We start from the raw sequence: 17,656 nt of genomic DNA on the forward strand, positions 1-17,656 counted from the left end.
GGCGCTCTAGTCGCATTAGCTACCTCCCTTTTGCATTAGCTGTCACCCTTTTTGTATTTGAGAGTAGATGTTGTATACGGAGAGGTTTGAGTGCTTGTACTTATATTTTTGGAAGAATGTAAAAGACGTACTTAAATGTAGTAAATCAAATGAATGTAATGGATAGCCTCTTCTCTCTTATGTACTTGTATATGTTTCTATACTTGTATCTTGCTATTGATTGTTGCACTGGTGGTGCTTCTTGATCGTGTATTTATGAATTGATTCCTAGGTAAATTCTTATACATGATCTGTTGGTTAGCCTTGGACGGACAGGGGAGGTCCTGTCCGTTCGGCGTCTGTTCGACGCGCCCGGGGCCGGACCAAATTGGTAGCGGTCTCGGGGAGTGACAGAGTCCCAAATTTACACTCTCTGGGCATAATAGAACAATATAATTAGGTTTTACGCTTTGTTCGATAGAATGAGAAAAAGTACTCGTTGCAAAGTTATACTGTTTGGGCGCAATTGAGTATTGTAATGTGGTTCCGGTTTTAATTCTTGTGAACGTTGACATGAAATCGTTCCAAATTTACACTCTCGGGACATAATAGAAAAATATAATTAGGTTTTACTCTTTGTTCGATAGAATTAGAAAAAGTACTCGTTGCAAAGTTATACTATTAGGGTGCAACTGGGTAGTCTAATGTTGTTCCGGTTTTTCTTCTTGTGAACGTTGATATCGATTCGTTCCAAATTTACACTCTCTGGGCATAATAGAATAATATAATTAGGTTTTACGCTTTGTTCGATAGAATGAGAAAAAGTACTCATTGCAAAGTTATACTGTTAGGGCGCAACTGAGTAGTCTAATGTTGTTCCGGTTTTTGTTCTTGTGAACGTTGACATCGATTAGTTCCAAATTCACTCTCAGGGTATAATAGAACAATATAATTAGGTTTTACTCTTTGTTCGATTGAATGACAAAAAGTACTCGTTGCAAAGTTAAACTGTTAGGACGCAACTGAGTAGTCTAATGTTGTTCCGGTTTGGTTCTTGTGAACGTTAACATCGATTCGTTCCCAATTTGCACTCTCGGGGCATAATAGAACAATATAATTAGGTTTTACTCTTTGTTCGATTGAATGAGAAAAAATACAGTTGCAAAGTTATACTGTTAGGGCGCAACTGAGTAGTCTAATGTCGTTGCAAAGTTATACTGTTAGGGCGTAACTGAGTAGTCTAATGTTGTTCCGGTTTTGGCTCTTGTGAACGTTGACATCGATTCGTTCCAAATTTACACTATCGGGGCATAATAGAGCAATATAATTAGGTTTTACTCTTTGTTTGATAGAATGAGAAAAAGTACTGTTGCAAAGTTATACTGTTAGGGCGCAACTAAGTAGTCTAATGTTGTTCCGGTTTTGGTTCTTGTGAACGTCGACATCGATTCGTTCCAAATTTATACTCTCGGGGCATAATAAAATGATATAATTAGGTTTACTCTTTGTTCGATAGAATGAGAAAAAGTACTCGCTACAAAGTTATACAGTTAGGGCGCAACCGAGTAGTTTAATGTTGTTCCGATTTTGGTTCTTGTGAACAGTGACATCGATTCGTTCCAAATTTACACTCTCGGGACATAATAGAACAATTTAATTAGGTTTTACTCTTTGTTCGATAGAATGAGAAAAAGTACTCGTCGCAAAGTTATACTGCTAGGGTGGAGCTGAGTAGTCTAATGTTGTTCCTATTTTGGTTCATGTGAACGTTGACATCGATTCGTTCCAAATTTACACTCTCGGTTCATAATAGAACAATATAAATATGTTTTTCTCTTTGTTCGATAGAATGAGAAAAAGTAATCGTGGCAAAGTTATACTGTTAGGGCGTAACTGAGTATTCTAATGTTTTTCCGGTTTTGGTTCTTGTGAACGTTGGTGTTATGTCTCTAGCCGTGAATAGAGACGGATCTAAGTGATACTAGTTTCTCGGCTCGTAGTGGTTGTGTCGGCGGCCGACGACGCGACGCTAAGAGTCCAGAACTGGAACACTTGTGAGCTTCCGCCCGATTTCGTTGTCGAGTCGTTTAATTTCGTGAACGTTGAGGAAGTTATCGGATTGAGATAACTAATCGAGTTGTTGCTTTTCAGGAGTAAATGTCCCCAAGGCGTTACGTGCGTAGGTCTGCTCCGGTACCGCCTTCTGCGGAGCCCGAGCAGCCAAGATCGGAGGAAGTGCAGGAGCTGCGGGAGCAGGTCGCTGCAATGTTGGGCGCGATGCAGCGCCAGGAGGCTCGGTTCGAGCAGCTCCAGGATGTTGTGGAGCGGCAAGCGGCGGCGGCGGCGGCCGCGACGGCGACAGGGGATCGTGATCCGCCCGCACCTTCGGCACGCACGCCTGTAGCGGCCGAGGGTGAGGGCATAGCGGCGGTTCCGATGGCGGCAGTTCCCCGGCCGACAAGTGCGCCTCCGATAGCTTCGGGTTCGGGGACGCTCGATACGACAGCCGACAAAGTGGAGCGTGAACGTGCGCTGGCTGCTAAGATGAAGTTCATGAAGTTTAAGCCACCAACTTTTGAAGGGGGGAAAGTGGAGCCGTTGGTGGTGGAGTCTTGGGTAGACTCTATGGAGACTCTCTTCGAGGACCTGTACATCCCGGAGAAAGATAAGGTGCCTTTCGCCACCCATTGCCTCGAAAAGGCGGCGAAGGTATGGTGGAAGCGGTTGAAGCGGGATCGACCCTCTTACCTTCCACCAATGCTTTGGGAGGAGTTTAAGAAGGAGATGTTTGGAAATTATTTCCCCGACACCGAGAAGCGAAAGCTAAAGGAGAGGTTTTGCAAATTGAGACAGGGGGATCGTTCGGTGGCGGACTACGAACAAGAGTTCTCCCACATTATAGACTGCGTCCCGGACGTGGTTAAGGACGACTCGGATCGAGCCGAGTGGTTCTTGCGAGGACTTCGGCCGTGGATATATAGAGCGGTGCAATTGTTCCAGCTCACGACTTTCGCCGAGGTTTTCAATAAGGCGCTATGGGCAGAGCATGGAGATGCCCATGTGCGAGAGGAACGTGAGTTGTTGGCCAGATCCCAAGATAAGGGGAAGAAGCGATCGGGCGGCGGTTCGGGGGGACAATCGAGTTCGAGGAGGCCCCCGAAGTATCCGCGGTCGCAGTCGTGGGGCCGTGGGCCGCAGCGGTGCCCTATCTGTGGAGATCGAGGCCATCGGGCACCGCAGTGTAGACAACGACAAGGAAGGTGCTTTAATTGTGGACAAGAAGGACACGTCAGCCGCGACTGTCTGGCAAGGGCCTCGTCTACTCCGTCAGTCGCATCGACCCCAGCGCCCTCGCCTTATCAAGGAGGGGCCCCGTATGTTCCTGTATCGGCGGGACGCGCACTAGCGCCGCGCAAGCCGGAGGTGACTCGATCAACGCCGAGCGGACGGGTATTCGCCGCTCAGGCCCATGCCGGGGAGCCTGCCCAAGCCGAGGAGCCTGATGTTGTGGCAGGTATGGTTCTAATCAATGGAGTTCGCTCCAGAGCTATGTTCGATACGGGTGCCACGCATTCATTTATTAGTAGGGCATTTGCACGCATGCACGACATACCCATAGAAGCAAGTGACAAGTGGCGAGTCGAGGGTCCTGAGTCGTCGTTTAATACCTATACGGAATGCTCGTCATGCCCAGTACAAGTAGGTGACTGGATAATGCCCATCCGAATGTTGGAACTCACTAAACTGGAGGCGTATGACGTCATTTTGGGCATGGACTGGCTCTCAAGGTATTACGCTACGATCGATTGTAAGAATAAATCGATCACCTTTCGGGAGCCAGGACAGAAGGAGTTCGTTTATCGAGCTTGTCGGAGTTCTTGCTTCGTCGCGCCGGTATCAGCGACGAGAGCTAGGAAGTTGGTCAACGGCGGCTGCGTAGCATTTTTGGCGACCGTCGTGGAGGTGGACCGGGTGGTGCCGAAACTAGAAGATTTATCGGTGGTGCGGAAATTTCCGGATGTATTTCCCGCGGAGCTGGCAGGGATGCCGCCGGATCGGGAGATCGAGTTCGTTATAAACTTGATTTTCGGGACGGCGCCGATCCCAAAGGCCCCATACCGCATGGCGCCGGCAGAGTTAAGAGAACTGAGGGATCAGTTACAAGATCTTCTCGACAAAAGGTTTATCAGGCCGAGCGTATCACCGTGGGAGCGCCGATATTGTTCGTGCGCAAGAAGGATGGCTCGTTTTGACTCTGCGTGGATTATCGCGAGTTGAATAGGGTCACCATAAAGAATAAGTACCCGTTGCCCCGAATCGACGACTTATTTGATCAATTATAGGGGTCACGAGTGTACGCGAAGATAGACCTACAATCCGGCTATCATCAGTTAAAGATCAAGCCGGAGGATATTCAGAAGACCGCGTTTCGTACGCGTTATGGACACTATGAGTACACGGTTATGCCTTTCGGGCTCACTAATGCCCGGCTGCATTCATGGACCTGATGAACCGTGTGTTCAAGTCGTGCTTGGACCGATTTGTCATGGTCTTCATAGACGACATCTTGGTCTATTCGCGGAGCGACGAGGAGCACGCGGAACGTTTGCGGACGGTGCTTCAAATCCTTCTAGAGGAGAAGCTATTCGCAAAGCTAAAGAAGTGTGACTTCTGGCTTCGAGAGGTTGCCTTCTTAGGGCATGTGATTTCTGAGGGTGGTGTTTCGGTTGACCCGAGGAAAGTCGAAGCGGTCGAGAATTGGCCACGCCCAACGAACGTCACGGAGGTCCAAAGCTTTATAGGCTTAGCGGGCTATTATCGACGGTTTGTGGAGGGCTTTTCAAAAACTGTAACTCCACTTACCGGTTTGACTCAGAAGGGCGCCAAGTTTATTTGGAGCGACGAGTGTGACCAAAGATTCAACGAATTGAAGAAAAGATTGACGTCGGCTCCGATACTCGCCTTACCGGTGCAGGGCGAGAACTTTGTGGTCTATAGCGATGCATCCTATCTAGGCTTGGGGTGTGTTCTGATGCAAGGCGGGAGGGTGATAGCTTATGCATCCCGTCAGCTGAAGGACCACGAGAAGAATTACCCCATCCATGACTTGGAGTTGGCGGCGGTGATCTTTGCACTGAAGTTGTGGAGGCACTACCTATACGGTGCACACTGCGAGATCTATACCGACCACAAAAGTCTGAAATATCTATTTACCCAGAAGGAGCTAAACATGCGGCAAAGGCGGTGGCTAGAGCTATTAAAGGATTATGATGTCGATATTCTCTATCACCCCGACAAAGCAAATGTGGTTGCGGATGCACTTAATAGAAAGTCGGCGAAGAACCTCGCTTTTGATGTTACCCGGCAAACACCCCTAGGGCTGGAGATGGAGCGACTGGACCTCGAAGTGGTCGCTCCCGAGGTCCCGGCTCAGCTGATGGCGCTCGTTATTCAGCCGACCTTATTGGAGAGGATCAGAAACTTGCAACCTGCAGATCCGAGTCTCCAAAAGGTGCGGCGCAACATCGAGGAAGGACGAGATGGCGATTTCAGTGTGGACGCCGGTGGCGCGCTCCGGTTTCGAAACCGGTGGTGCGTGCCCGAGAATGAAGAACTTCGCGAGCTGGTCTTGCAAGAAGCCCACCGGTCTCCATATGCGGATCACCCGGGCGGCACCAAGATGTATCATGAGTTGAGAGCACTCTATTGGTGGCCGGGGATGAAGGCTGATATTGGGCGCTTTGTGGCAAGGTGCTTGACTTGTCAGCAAGTAAAGGCGGAGCGCCGGTTTCCAGCGGGGAAGCTTCAAAGCCTACCTATTCCCGTCTGGAAATGGGAAGATATATCTATGGATTTCATCGTTGGCTTACCTCGCTCGACAGAGGGACACGACGCGATCTGGGTGATTGTGGACCGCTTGACAAAGTCAGCGCACTTTTTACCGATCCACACCACCTGGGCGGGGGATAAGTTGGCGCAGGTATATCTTGACGAAGTAGTGAGGTTACACGGGGTGCCAAAATCGATTGTGTCGGATAGAGACCCCAAGTTCACTTCACATTTCTGGAGAAGCCTACAGGAGGCCCTTGGCACACGGCTTAATTTCAGTACTGCATTTCATCCCCAGACAGATGGACAAACTAAAAGAACCATTCAGACTCTGGAGGATATGTTGCGAGCATGTGTCATCGATTACAAAGGGGGTTGGTGTAAGTATTTGTCAATGGCCGAGATCGCCTACAACAACAGTTATCATGCTAGTGTGGAGACGGCACCGTTCGAGGCTCTTTATGGGCGGAAGTGCCGCTCTCCCATTTATTGGAGTGACGTGGGCGAGCGCACGGAATTTGGCCCCGATGTGCTGCGGGAGGCGGAAGAAAAGGTCCGCCTTGCTCGCAAACGGTTACTCAGGGCGCAATCTCGACAACAGAGCTATGCGGATAGGCGCCGACGAGATTTGGAGTTTGCGGTGGGCGACCGCGTCTTCTTGAAGGTATCTCCTATGAGGGGCGTTAAGCGATTTGGAGTTCGGGGCAAATTGAGTCCCCGATATATTGGCCCTTATGAGATCTTGGAGCGGATTGGGACGGTGGCTTATCGGCTCGCGTTGCCGCCGAAGCTAGCGGATGTGCACAATGTATTCCACGTCTCCAATCTACTCAAATACATTCCTGACCCCGAGCACGCGATGTTATACGAACCGCCGGAACTTCAGGAGGACCTGAGCTACGAGGAATTCCCGGTGGCAATTACCGCTCGTGAAGTGCGCAAGTTAAGGAATCGGGAAATTCCTTATGTCCGAGTCCGGTGGAGCAATCGTGATGATCGCGAAGCCACCTGGGAGCTCGAGGAGGAGATGAAGGCGAATCATCCTCGCCTGTTCGAAGGTTGAATCGAGGTATGAGTTTAGAATTTGAAATTCTAATTAAGTCTTGTAGTATCGAGTTCGTTTCGAGGATGAAACTCTTTTAAGGTGGGAAGGATGTTAGGAAGTGAATTCTCGAAACTCGAGGATTAGACTTCGACTAGAATCGACTAGTTGTCGAGTGCGTAGGCTTCGGAAAGTCCGAAGGTGATTATAATGCATAAAGTGCATTAAAGAAGGGTTCGCGGGAGCACCAGTGCAAAATCTGCACTAGGAGCAGAATTGCTCACGGGGACCGGTCCCTGGCGGGGAGGGACCGGTTCCATCAGGCTGGGCTGCAGAGGTCTCTGATGAGACCGGTCCCTGGCAGGCAGGGACCGGTTCCCGAACGTCAGCCCAGCGAGAATAGCCGAAATTTGGCTAAGTCTCGAGAATCCAACTTTCGGGAACCGGTCTCTCGGACAAGGACCGGTCTCCCGGGGACCGGTCTCTCAGGCAAGGACCGGTTTCCGAACGCGAAAACCCCTCTGCTCGAAATGGCAGCCTTCGGGGACCGATCTCCCCGAGCTGGGACCGGTCCCTCACTGCGAAAATGCCCAGAGAGGTCTAGATCAGAGGATGAAAAGTTGAGGGGGCTATCTGCAAAATGGCCTTTAATAGAGGTGGGGGACCCCTCTCTTTCCCTCATTGCTCTCTAACTCTCTCACTCTTTCCCTCTCTCTCTCTAGAAAGAAAAGAAAGAGAAGAAGAAGAAGAAGAAGAAGAAGAAGAAGAAGAAGAGGAGGAAGGAAAAGAAGAGAAAAGAGAAGGAGAAGATCAAGAAGAAGGAGAAGATCATCTTCTTCCCTCTCTCCTTCAAGCTAGAGTAAGCTTGGAGCCTTGGTTTGAAGGTAAGCTCTAGACCCTCTAATGGTATTTCTAGGGTTTAGGTTTTTGTTGTTTAGAATTGGTTCAAATGGAACCTAGAGAAGATAAGTAGATGGTTCGGGCTCGCAATCGAAGCTCGCACCACGGATTTCTCCCTCGTTGCCATTCTAGGGCACGGATTTGGGATTTTGGTAAATCTAGGGTTTTGATCTATCTTAATAGGTCGTAAAACAAATTGCTAGGTCTCGGAACGCATCGGCGAAGACGGTTTGCCGATCCGACGAGCGAGTGCGGAGTTATCGCCGAATCGGGTACTCGAGGGCTCGCTTCGCCCCGAGGAGTCGAAGCGGCATGCAAAGACCGCAGCGTCAAGTTTTCTACCATCGCGGCATCGCCAAGAGGTGGGTGGTGTCCATCCCGAAGCAATCGGGCTCCCTTCTATGTCTTAGTACATGTCGACTCTTGCATCTTGTATTATTGCATTATAGGATGATTGTACATTGCCTTTCCTTATGCTTTCCTTGATGATATCGTAGCATGTATTTGATATTGGACATAGTGGATTGATAAGGATTGGGTCGAGACTTGTGAATCCTATAATGCAGAGAAAATGATGGGCTCAATGGTTGGTCTAATGATGAACAAAGAACGAGTGGCATCTAGTCAATAGTAAACCATGAACGAGTGGCATTTAGTTGATAGTAAGCAAAAGAACGAATGACACATATGAGTCGTAGTGTACGTGAAACCTATGGACTATATGATGATTGTAACCCTAGAGGATAGGGTATTCTCGAGACGAGGATTGGATCATGCTCACGGTCTGTTTTTAAATTTTGTGATGGAAGCCTCACACAAGTAGTGCGCTCCGGATTTGGTCACATGGGATTGCCTATTTTGGGTCCCAAGGGAATGCCTATTTTAGGCCCCGGCAGACGGTCTCGGTTCGTAGTGCGAGTTGACCCTCCCTACTTTCGAGATGGCTAGTGAGCAGTAGGCTCCTTCAGGGAAGCCACGAGATTAAGAAACAAGTAAATGAGATTGATGAACGAGTAAATAGCTTTACCTTTGGGCATGATAATGGGTTAGTTGTTTATCTATTTCATTGTACATGCATTCATATATTTATGATTGGGCATAGTAGCGTAGCTTTACTTCTGTCATTTACCGCTTTCCTTATCTATCTATCTATCGATTATCTACTTTTGCCCGCTTGGACCTAGTGGGGAGATCGGCGGAGTCGGCGGCCGAACCCACTGGGAACTAAGGAAGTTAGTTCTCACCCCACTCTTTACAGGTTCTAGTTCGGGCGTCCCCGGTGAGCGTGAGGATCGTGGTAAGGGCAAGGCGCTCTAGTCGCATTAGCTACCTCCCTTTTGCATTAGCTGTCACCCTTTTTGTATTTGAGAGTAGATGTTGTATAGGGTGAGGTTTGAGTGCTTGTACTTATATTTTTGGAAGAATGTAAAAGACGTACTTAAATGTAGTAAATCAAATGAATGTAATGGATAGCCTCTTCTCTCTTATGTACTTGTATATGTTTCTATACTTGGTGGTGCTTCTTGATCGTGTATTTATGAATTGATTCCTGGGTAAATTCTTATACATGATCTGTTGGTTAGCCTTGGACGGACAGGGGAGGTCCTGTCCGTTTGGCGTCTATTCGACGCGCCCGGGGCCGGACCAAATTGGTAGCGGTCTCGGGGAGTGACAGAGTCCCAAATTTACACTCTCTGGGCATAATAGAACAATATAATTAGGTTTTACTCATTGTTCGATAGAATGAGAAAAAGTACTCGTTGCAAATTTATACTGTTTGGGCGCAACTGAGTATTGTAATGTTGTTTCGGTTTTAATTCTTGTGAACGTTGACATGAAATCGTTCCAAATTTACACTCTCGGGACATAATAGAAAAATATAATTAGGTTTTACTCTTTGTTCGATAGAATTAGAAAAAGTACTCGTTGCAAAGTTATACTATAAAGGTGCAACTGGGTAGTCTAATGTTGTTCCGGTTTTTCTTCTTGTGAACGTTGACATCGATTCGTTCCAAATTTACACTCTCTGGGCATAATAGAACAATATAATTAGGTTTTACGCTTTGTTCGATAGAATGAGAAAAAGTACTCATTGCAAAGTTATACTGTTAGGGCGCAACTGAGTAGTCTAATGTTGTTCCGGTTTTTGTTCTTGTGAACGTTGACATCGATTAGTTCCAAATTCACAATCTCAGGGCATAATAGAACAATATAATTAGGTTTTACTCTTTGTTCGATTGAATGACAAAAAGTACTCGTTGCAATGTTAAATTGTTAGGACGCAACTGAGTAGTCTAATGTTGTTCTGGTTTGGTTCTTGTGAACGTTAACATCGATTCGTTCCAAATTTACACTCTCGGGGCATAATAGAACAATATAATTAGGTTTTACTCTTTGTTCGATTGAATGAGAAAAAGTACTCGTTGCAAAGTTATACTGTTAGGGCGCAACTGAGTAGTCTAATGTTGTTCTGGTTTTGGTTCTTGTGAACGTTGACATCGATTCAATCCAAATTAACACTCTTGGGGTATAATAGAACAATATAATTAGGTTTTACTCCTTGTTCGATTTAATGAGAAAAAGTACTCGTCGCAAAGTTATACTGTTAGTGCGCAACTGAGTAGTCTAATGTTGTTCCGGTTTTGGTTCGCAAAGTTATACTATGCCACCTGCTGCGGCGTCGGCTGGACGTGTGACGGCACCACGTCAACCTGAACAAGCACGATCGGCTCCGAGCGGAAGGATGTATGCCGCTCAAGTACAAGTGGAGGAGCCCCCTGAAGCTGAGGAGCGTAATGTAGTGGCAGGTATGGTGTTGATTAATGGTGTTCGAGCAAGAGCTCTTTTTGATACTGGCGCTTCTCACTCGTTTATTAACTAATCATTTGCGCAAGTGCATGACATTGAGATTAGTCTCGGGGAGAGTGTTTGGCGTGTAGAGGGACCCGGACGAGCGTTCCTCGTTAAGAAGCGGTGCTTGGCGTGCCCAGTACAAGTAGGTGACTGGATTATGCCAGTCGACCTGTTGGTGCTAAAGAGTTCGTGTATTGGGCATGAACTGGCTCTCGAAGTATTATGTGTCTATCGACTGTAAGACTAGAGTGATCACATTTCGGGAGCCGGGACACGAGGAGTTTACGTATCGAGCTTGCAAGAGTTCGTGTTTCGCCGCGACGGTGTCGGCGACGAGAGCAAGGAAGCTGGTTAATAGCAGTTGTACGGCTTACTTGGCGACCGTTAGGAAGTCGACCGAGTAGTGCCGGTTCTGGAAGAGTTGGAGGTTGTGCAAGAATTCCCGGACGTGTTTCCGAAAGAGTTACTGGGGATGCCGCCAGACCGAGAAATTGAGTTCATGATCAACTTGCTTCCCAGGATCGCGCCGATATCAAAGGCCCCGTATCATATGGCGCCGGCTGAGTTAAGGGAGTTGAGGGATCAGTTGCAGGATCTTCTCGACAAGCAGTTCATTAGGCCGAGCGTGTCTCCGTGGGGAGCCCCGGTATTGTTTGTGCGCAAGTAGGATAGATCTTTTCGACTCTGTGTGGATTACCGCGAGTTGAATAAGGTCACCGTGAAGAACAAGTAGCCGTTACCCCGCATCGACGACTTGTTTGATCAGTTACAGGGGTCGCGAGTGTACTCAAAGATTGACCTTCAATCCGGCTACCATAAATTGAAGATTAAGCCGGAGGATGTTCCGAAGACAGCCTTCCGTACGCGGTATGGACACTATGAGTTCACGGTGATGCCGTTTGGGCTTATGAATGCCTCGGCTGCGTTCATGAGCTTGATGAACCGAGTATTTAGGGAGTGCTTAGACCGATTTGTCGTAGTCTTTATAGACGACATCTTGGTCTATTCGCACAACGAGGAGGAGCATGTGAAGCATTTGCGCACTGTACTTCAAATCCTTCGGGAGAAGAAGTTGTACGCAAAGTTGAAGAAGTGTGACTTATGGCTCCGGGAAGTTGCTTTTCTCGGGCATGTTATTTCCGAGGGCGGTGTTTCTGTGGACCCGAGGAAAGTAGAGGCTATTGAGAATTGGCCACGCCCGACGAATGTTGCTGAGGTCCGAAGTTTTGTGGGCCTAGCGGGTTATTACCGACGGTTTGTGGAGGGTTTCTCGAAGATCGTAACTCCACTCACCCGTCTGACGCAGAAGGGCACCAGATTTGTTTGGAGCGACGAGTGTGACCAGAGTTTCAAGGAGCTGAAGGAAAGATTAACTTCAACTCCGGTACTCGCCTTACCGGTGCAGGGTGAGGATTATGTAGTGTATAGCGACGCATCCTATCTGGGTCTGGGGTGTGTACTGATGCAAGGTGGGAGGGTGATTGCTTATGCATCCCGTCAATTGAAAAGCTACGAGAGGAACTACCCCATACATGATTTGGAATTGGCGGCGGTAATCTTTGCTTTGAAGCTTTGGAGACACTATCTGTATGGTGCTCATTGCGAGATCTACACCGACCATAAGAGTTTGAAATACTTGTTTACCCAGAAGGAGCTGAACATGCGGCAACGGCGGTGGTTGGAATTGCTTAAGGACTACGATGTTGATATCCTTTACCACCCCGGGAAAGCGAACGTGGTCGCGGATGCACTTAGTCGGAAGTCGGCGGAGAACCTCGCTTTGTGGGTTACAAGCCAGACGCCCATGCAGTTGCAAATGGGGAAGATGGATCTCGAGGTGGTGGCTCCGGAAATTCCGGCTAGGATGATGACGTTGGTGATCCAACCGACCTTATTGGAGAGGATTAAAGATTCGCAGTCGGCGGACCCGAATCTCCAGAAGGTACGGCACAATGTTGAAAGTGGCCGTGGCGGAGATTTCAGCGTAGATACTAGTGGTGCACTACGATTTCAAAATCGGTGGTGTGTGCCAAATGACGAGGAGCTTCGCAAGCTGATTTTGCAAGAAGCGCATTGGTCTCCTTATGTCGACCACCCGGGCGGCACCAAAATGTTTCACGAGTTGAAGACATTGTACTGGTGGCCGGGAATGAAGACTGATATTGGCCGCTTCGTAGCGAAGTGTTTGGTGTGCCAACAGGTGAAGGCGCAGCGTCGATTTCCAGTGGGGAAGCTTCAGAGTTTAACTATTCCCGTCTGGAAATGAGATGACATATCGATGGACTTCATCGTTAGCTTACCTCGTTCGACAAGGGGCCACGACGCGATTTGGGTGATTGTGGATCGTTTGACGAAATCGGCGCACTTTCTGCCGATCCACAACACCTGGGCAGGTGAGAAACTCGCGCAGGTATATCTCGACGAGGTGGTGAGGCTACATGGGGTGCCGAAGTCGATTGTATCAGATCGAGACCCCAAGTTCACTTCACACTTTTAGAGAAGCCTACAAGAAGCCCTTGGCACGCGACTCGAGTTCAGTACCGCCTTTCATCCTCGGACAGATGGACAGACCGAGAGAACCATCCAGACCTTGGAGGATATGTTGCGGGCGTGTGCCATCAACATATGCTCCAAACAATCCAAATATTAAGGATTTAACAAGCTAACTTCACATTAGAGGCTATTAGAACACTTAAACTTAAGGATTAAGCCAAATCCCGATAGCTTACCAAAATATGAACGCTGAAACGGAAGCACGCCAATCCAACGGGCGCATGAAAACTCGATCCGTCGCTCCCAACGCGTTCGCAAGCTCGATCTCCACCAACGCCGTGAATTTGGGCGAAAGATCTAGAGAGATGAGAGAGATATTTAGAGAGAGAAAGAGAGGGTTTCTCTCTCCTTCACCATGTGCGTGTGATGCTTGGTGCTAGCTGCAGCTGAGGAGGAAGAAGCCTAGTAGCTTCTACTTATAGTCAACACCTCAATAGTAGCATACACTATTCACATCAGGCAGCTCCAAATCTGATATCTTTCGTCGGAGCTCCCTGAATATCCGTTTGAGCTCAAATTTGACAGTCATGTTCGGTTCAACGTACTGAACAAGAATATATCTTAAGTTTTCAGTTTCGACCCCGTTTGGTCACCGAAAACTGTGCCGAACTGCAATCTTTATCAGATGACTTTCGGATTTTATTTCTCACTCTACGGGTGTCAGAAAAATATGAAACTTTAAATCTAGCCTCATTAAAATATTTCTGGCATCCCCGCCAATTTTCATAATTTTCTGAGGCTGTACATTTTCTGCTAATTTATCTGCCCCGTTTCTCACAGAAAATCTAAATCTTCTGTTTCGCTCTGATTTCAACACGGGTCATTCCAGACTTATATTTCACTTCTCTAAATCTAATAAAAATAGTATCTCATACTATTTTTATTTATTTTCCTTTTTATATTAAAATCCGCATATTACATCCCACTGTAACTTCATAATTTTAGTAGTTCGGTATCCTACATACACAATGTATTCCATGTCTCCAATCTTCGCAAGTATGTGCATGATCCCGAGCATGTCTTGGTCTACGAGCCGTCAGAACTGCAAGGAGACATGAGCTACGAAGAGTTTCCGGTGGAGATCCTAGCTCGAGAGGTGCGTAAGTTGAGAAGTCGCGAAATCCCTTATGTTCGAGTCCGGTGGAGTAATCATAGCGATCGTGAAGCCACCTAGGAGCTCGAGGAGGAGATGAAAGCGAATCATCCTCACTTATTTAAGGATTGAGCTGAGGTATGAGTTTAAAATTCGAATTCTGAATGAACTTAGTGTCGTTGAGTTCGTTTCGAGGACGAAACTCTTTTAAGGTGGGGAGAATGTAAGGAAAGTGAATTCTCGAAATCCGAGGATTAGACTTCGTCTGGAATCGACTGGTTGTCGAGTGTGTAAGCTTCGGAAAGTCCGAAGGCGATTAAAGCACATGAAGTGCATTAAGAAAGGTCCGCGAGAGCACCAGTGCAAAAGCTGCACTGGGGCAGAAATGCTTTCGGGGACCGGTCCCTGGCAAGGAGGGACCGGTCCCATCGGGCTGGGCTGCGGGGGTCTCTGATGAGACCGGTCCCTGGCAGGCAGGGACCGGTTCCCGAACGTTAGCCCAGCGAGAATTAGCCGAAATTTGGCTAAGTCCCGAGAACTCAGCTCTCGGGGACCGGTCTCTCGGATAAGGACCGGTCTCCCGGGGACCGGTCTCTCAGGTAAGGACCAATTCCCGAACGCGAAATCCCCTCTGCCTGATTGTGCAGCTCTCGGGGACCGGTCTCCCCGAGCTTGGACCGGTCCCTCACTGCGAAAATGGCCCAGTGAGAGGCTGTGTAATAGATGAAAAGTTGAGGGGTTTAATTGCAAAATGGCTTATATGAGAGGCTAGGGGACCCTCTCTCTCTCTCATTTGCTTTCTCTCCCTTTCACACTCTTTCCCTCTCTCTCTCTAGGAAAGAAAAGAAGGAGAAGAAGGAGAAGAAAAGAAGAGGAAGGAAAAGACTAAGAAGAAGAAGAAGATTGTCTTCTTCTCTCTCCCTCAAGCTTGAGGTCTTGAAGAGAGGTAAGCTTTAAACCCTTTAATGGTGTTCTAGGGTTTGGGGGTTTTATAGCTTAGAAATAGTTCAAGCTCGAAGTCGAGGCTCGCCCCACGGATTTCCCCACCGTTGCTAACCTAGGGCACGGATTTGGGATTTTTAGAAATCTAGGGTTTTGATCTCAATTAATGGGTCGCAAACCTAATTGCTAGGTCCCTGAACGCGCCGGCGAAGACGGTTTGTCGATCCGTCGAGTAGGTGCGTAGTTATTGTCGAAGGCGACCCTCGGAGCGTCGTTTCCGCTGAGAAGGCCGACGAGGCGTCGAAACGTCGGCGAATCGCATACGAAGGGTCGCGGCATCGCCATGAGGTGGGAGAGTGCCATCCCGAAGCAGTCGTGTCACGCCCCGCGACCAACCGCCAATTTGGACCGGGTCGCGGCGCCGCCGACAGACCGCCGACCGGACCAGGAATTCCCCTGTACGCGGACAGAGTCTCCTAAGTACGTCCAAGGCGTCGCAATCCAAACAATCAACGAATGTTCCAACAAGGAACGGATATCAATCCAAATTGCATAAGGAAGTATCAAATACATAATCTACTTGCTATCACAAGCATTCATTTCACAACCACGTTTTACATCACAGTTTCAGTTTACATTTTTACTTCCGAATTACAATCTCACTATTACATCAGGGTTTATGAGTTTGATACATTTTCTTTTCTTGTCTTCTAGACCCCTAAGCTAGACTGTCTCAGGGTACTGCTACCTCGGTCTCTGTAGTGGGGCGCTATCTACTGAGCTACGCCTTCGCCTCGCGCCGCCGCGCCGCACACGAACGACCTGAAAATCCCAAAACAACGTGGGGTGAGAACCAACTCCATGGTTCCCAGTGGGTACGGCCACCCAAGGAAAAAGCTCGACCGATAGGTCCGAGGAGGCACTGCAACATGTTAGTTCAACCAATAACAGCAGTAATATATACAATGCTGAAATACACTGGCCATGCCTCACAATATGCGATATGAAATCTGCACAACAAGTAATCATTTGAAATTCTACTTTTACTTGCTACTTTAGCCAAATGAATTACTCCCTAAGGTTCTATTACCTTAGGGATCAGCAACACCAACCCCACTAGCTTTCTAAGGTTTCTATTACCCGTAGGATCAGCCCTCCTATCCAGCCTCATCAGGGTTTCCTCTACCCTATCAATAACTAACCAACCCGACTCGGCCCCTTCGAGTCAATCATCCCTGCGATAGCCTGCGCACTGGCTGCTCAACAGCCTACGCACTCTCTCTGACTCAGGCCTCGCTACACACCGGCGAAAATCGTCGCACACGCTGAGGCACCGGCTCGAGTCGCCAAGACTTGACCATCCGGTGGCCGATCGCGTTCACTTAACCAACCGTGAGCTCCCTGAGACCATGACATACGTCCTGCGCGAACGGGTGCACCCAGACAACGATCTTGTCAGACTTAGTCACCTGGAGGCACCCCCCGCATTGACTACCCAGCATCGGATTCAGTCACTCTGGCGGCTGATCCTCAAATGGCTAACCATCCCGGCGGGCCCGAAATCGTCGCACAAACGCCACGCAATGGTTCAACGACCCGGGCCCCCCCGGTGATCTCTATATTGATCGCCCCCAACACCCACGGTACCAAGCTCGGCGGCGAAGTCGCGGCACCGAACCGGCCCTAGCCGACTGTTACCCAGCGGACATTCATTAAGTCCTGGGATTCCGGAATCCACTTACCCCACAGGTCGAGGGTCCCATAAAACCAACCCTATACTGTCGACCCCTATCTCATCCCTAGTGGCTAACCACATACGCCATCAACCTAAGGTCCAATACTCCCTAAGGTTCAGGTCCATGTCACTTACCTAGATAACACTTGGCCTAGGTTCATGCATTTTACCTAGATGTCCACTTCTAGGTTTACTAGTTCGACCTACGGTTTACTAAACTAGGTTAGTGAAAGCACAACACCTAAATCGTTCGATCTCTAGGTTCACCTGTTAACCTTGTTCTTTAATACTAGTTAAGCCACTCGATCCAGTCTGGCAACCTAGTGTCCCAATCATCCACCTACTCACACAGAAAGTTATCAAGCTAGAGTTTTATACCTATACCATACATCATTGCTTCCTAAGCTTAGCAATTTACCCTATGCATCCTTGCACATCGCATTTCTTAAAAAACAAAAAAAAAAAAAATACACCAGCTAGCATACCTAAAATGCATAATCATCTATGGCTTCACTGGGCACTGTTATTAATATCGCATTTTGCTCATATCAGCACTTACTAGCATTATATTTATTGTCATGCTTACTAAGCATAATGTAACCCTTGCTCCACTATGCATTTCCACCTTAGCAGCTTTCATCTATGCATTATCTTCTATCATGCATCTAACCTTACATTGGTTTAGCATTTTACTTATGCATATCTATTAATGACCAACTTAGCTTGTCTA

At 48.0% G+C, this 17,656-nt stretch overlaps 1 protein-coding gene across 1 annotated transcript; it reads left to right on the top strand.

The window, feature by feature from the left end:
- Window positions 1–12,407: 12,407 nt before the first annotated feature.
- On the top strand, window positions 12,408–14,330 carry LOC109703819. Its single transcript, XM_020224539.1, has 2 exons — window positions 12,408–12,545; window positions 14,154–14,330. Exons 1-2 carry the CDS (start codon window positions 12,408–12,410, stop codon window positions 14,328–14,330), a joined length of 315 nt encoding a protein of 104 aa, XP_020080128.1.
- The last annotated feature ends 3,326 nt before the right edge of the window (window positions 14,331–17,656 follow it).

This window comes from Ananas comosus, unplaced genomic scaffold (genome assembly GCF_001540865.1).
Source record: "Ananas comosus cultivar F153 unplaced genomic scaffold, ASM154086v1, whole genome shotgun sequence".
NCBI classification, from domain to species: domain Eukaryota; kingdom Viridiplantae; phylum Streptophyta; class Magnoliopsida; order Poales; family Bromeliaceae; genus Ananas; species Ananas comosus.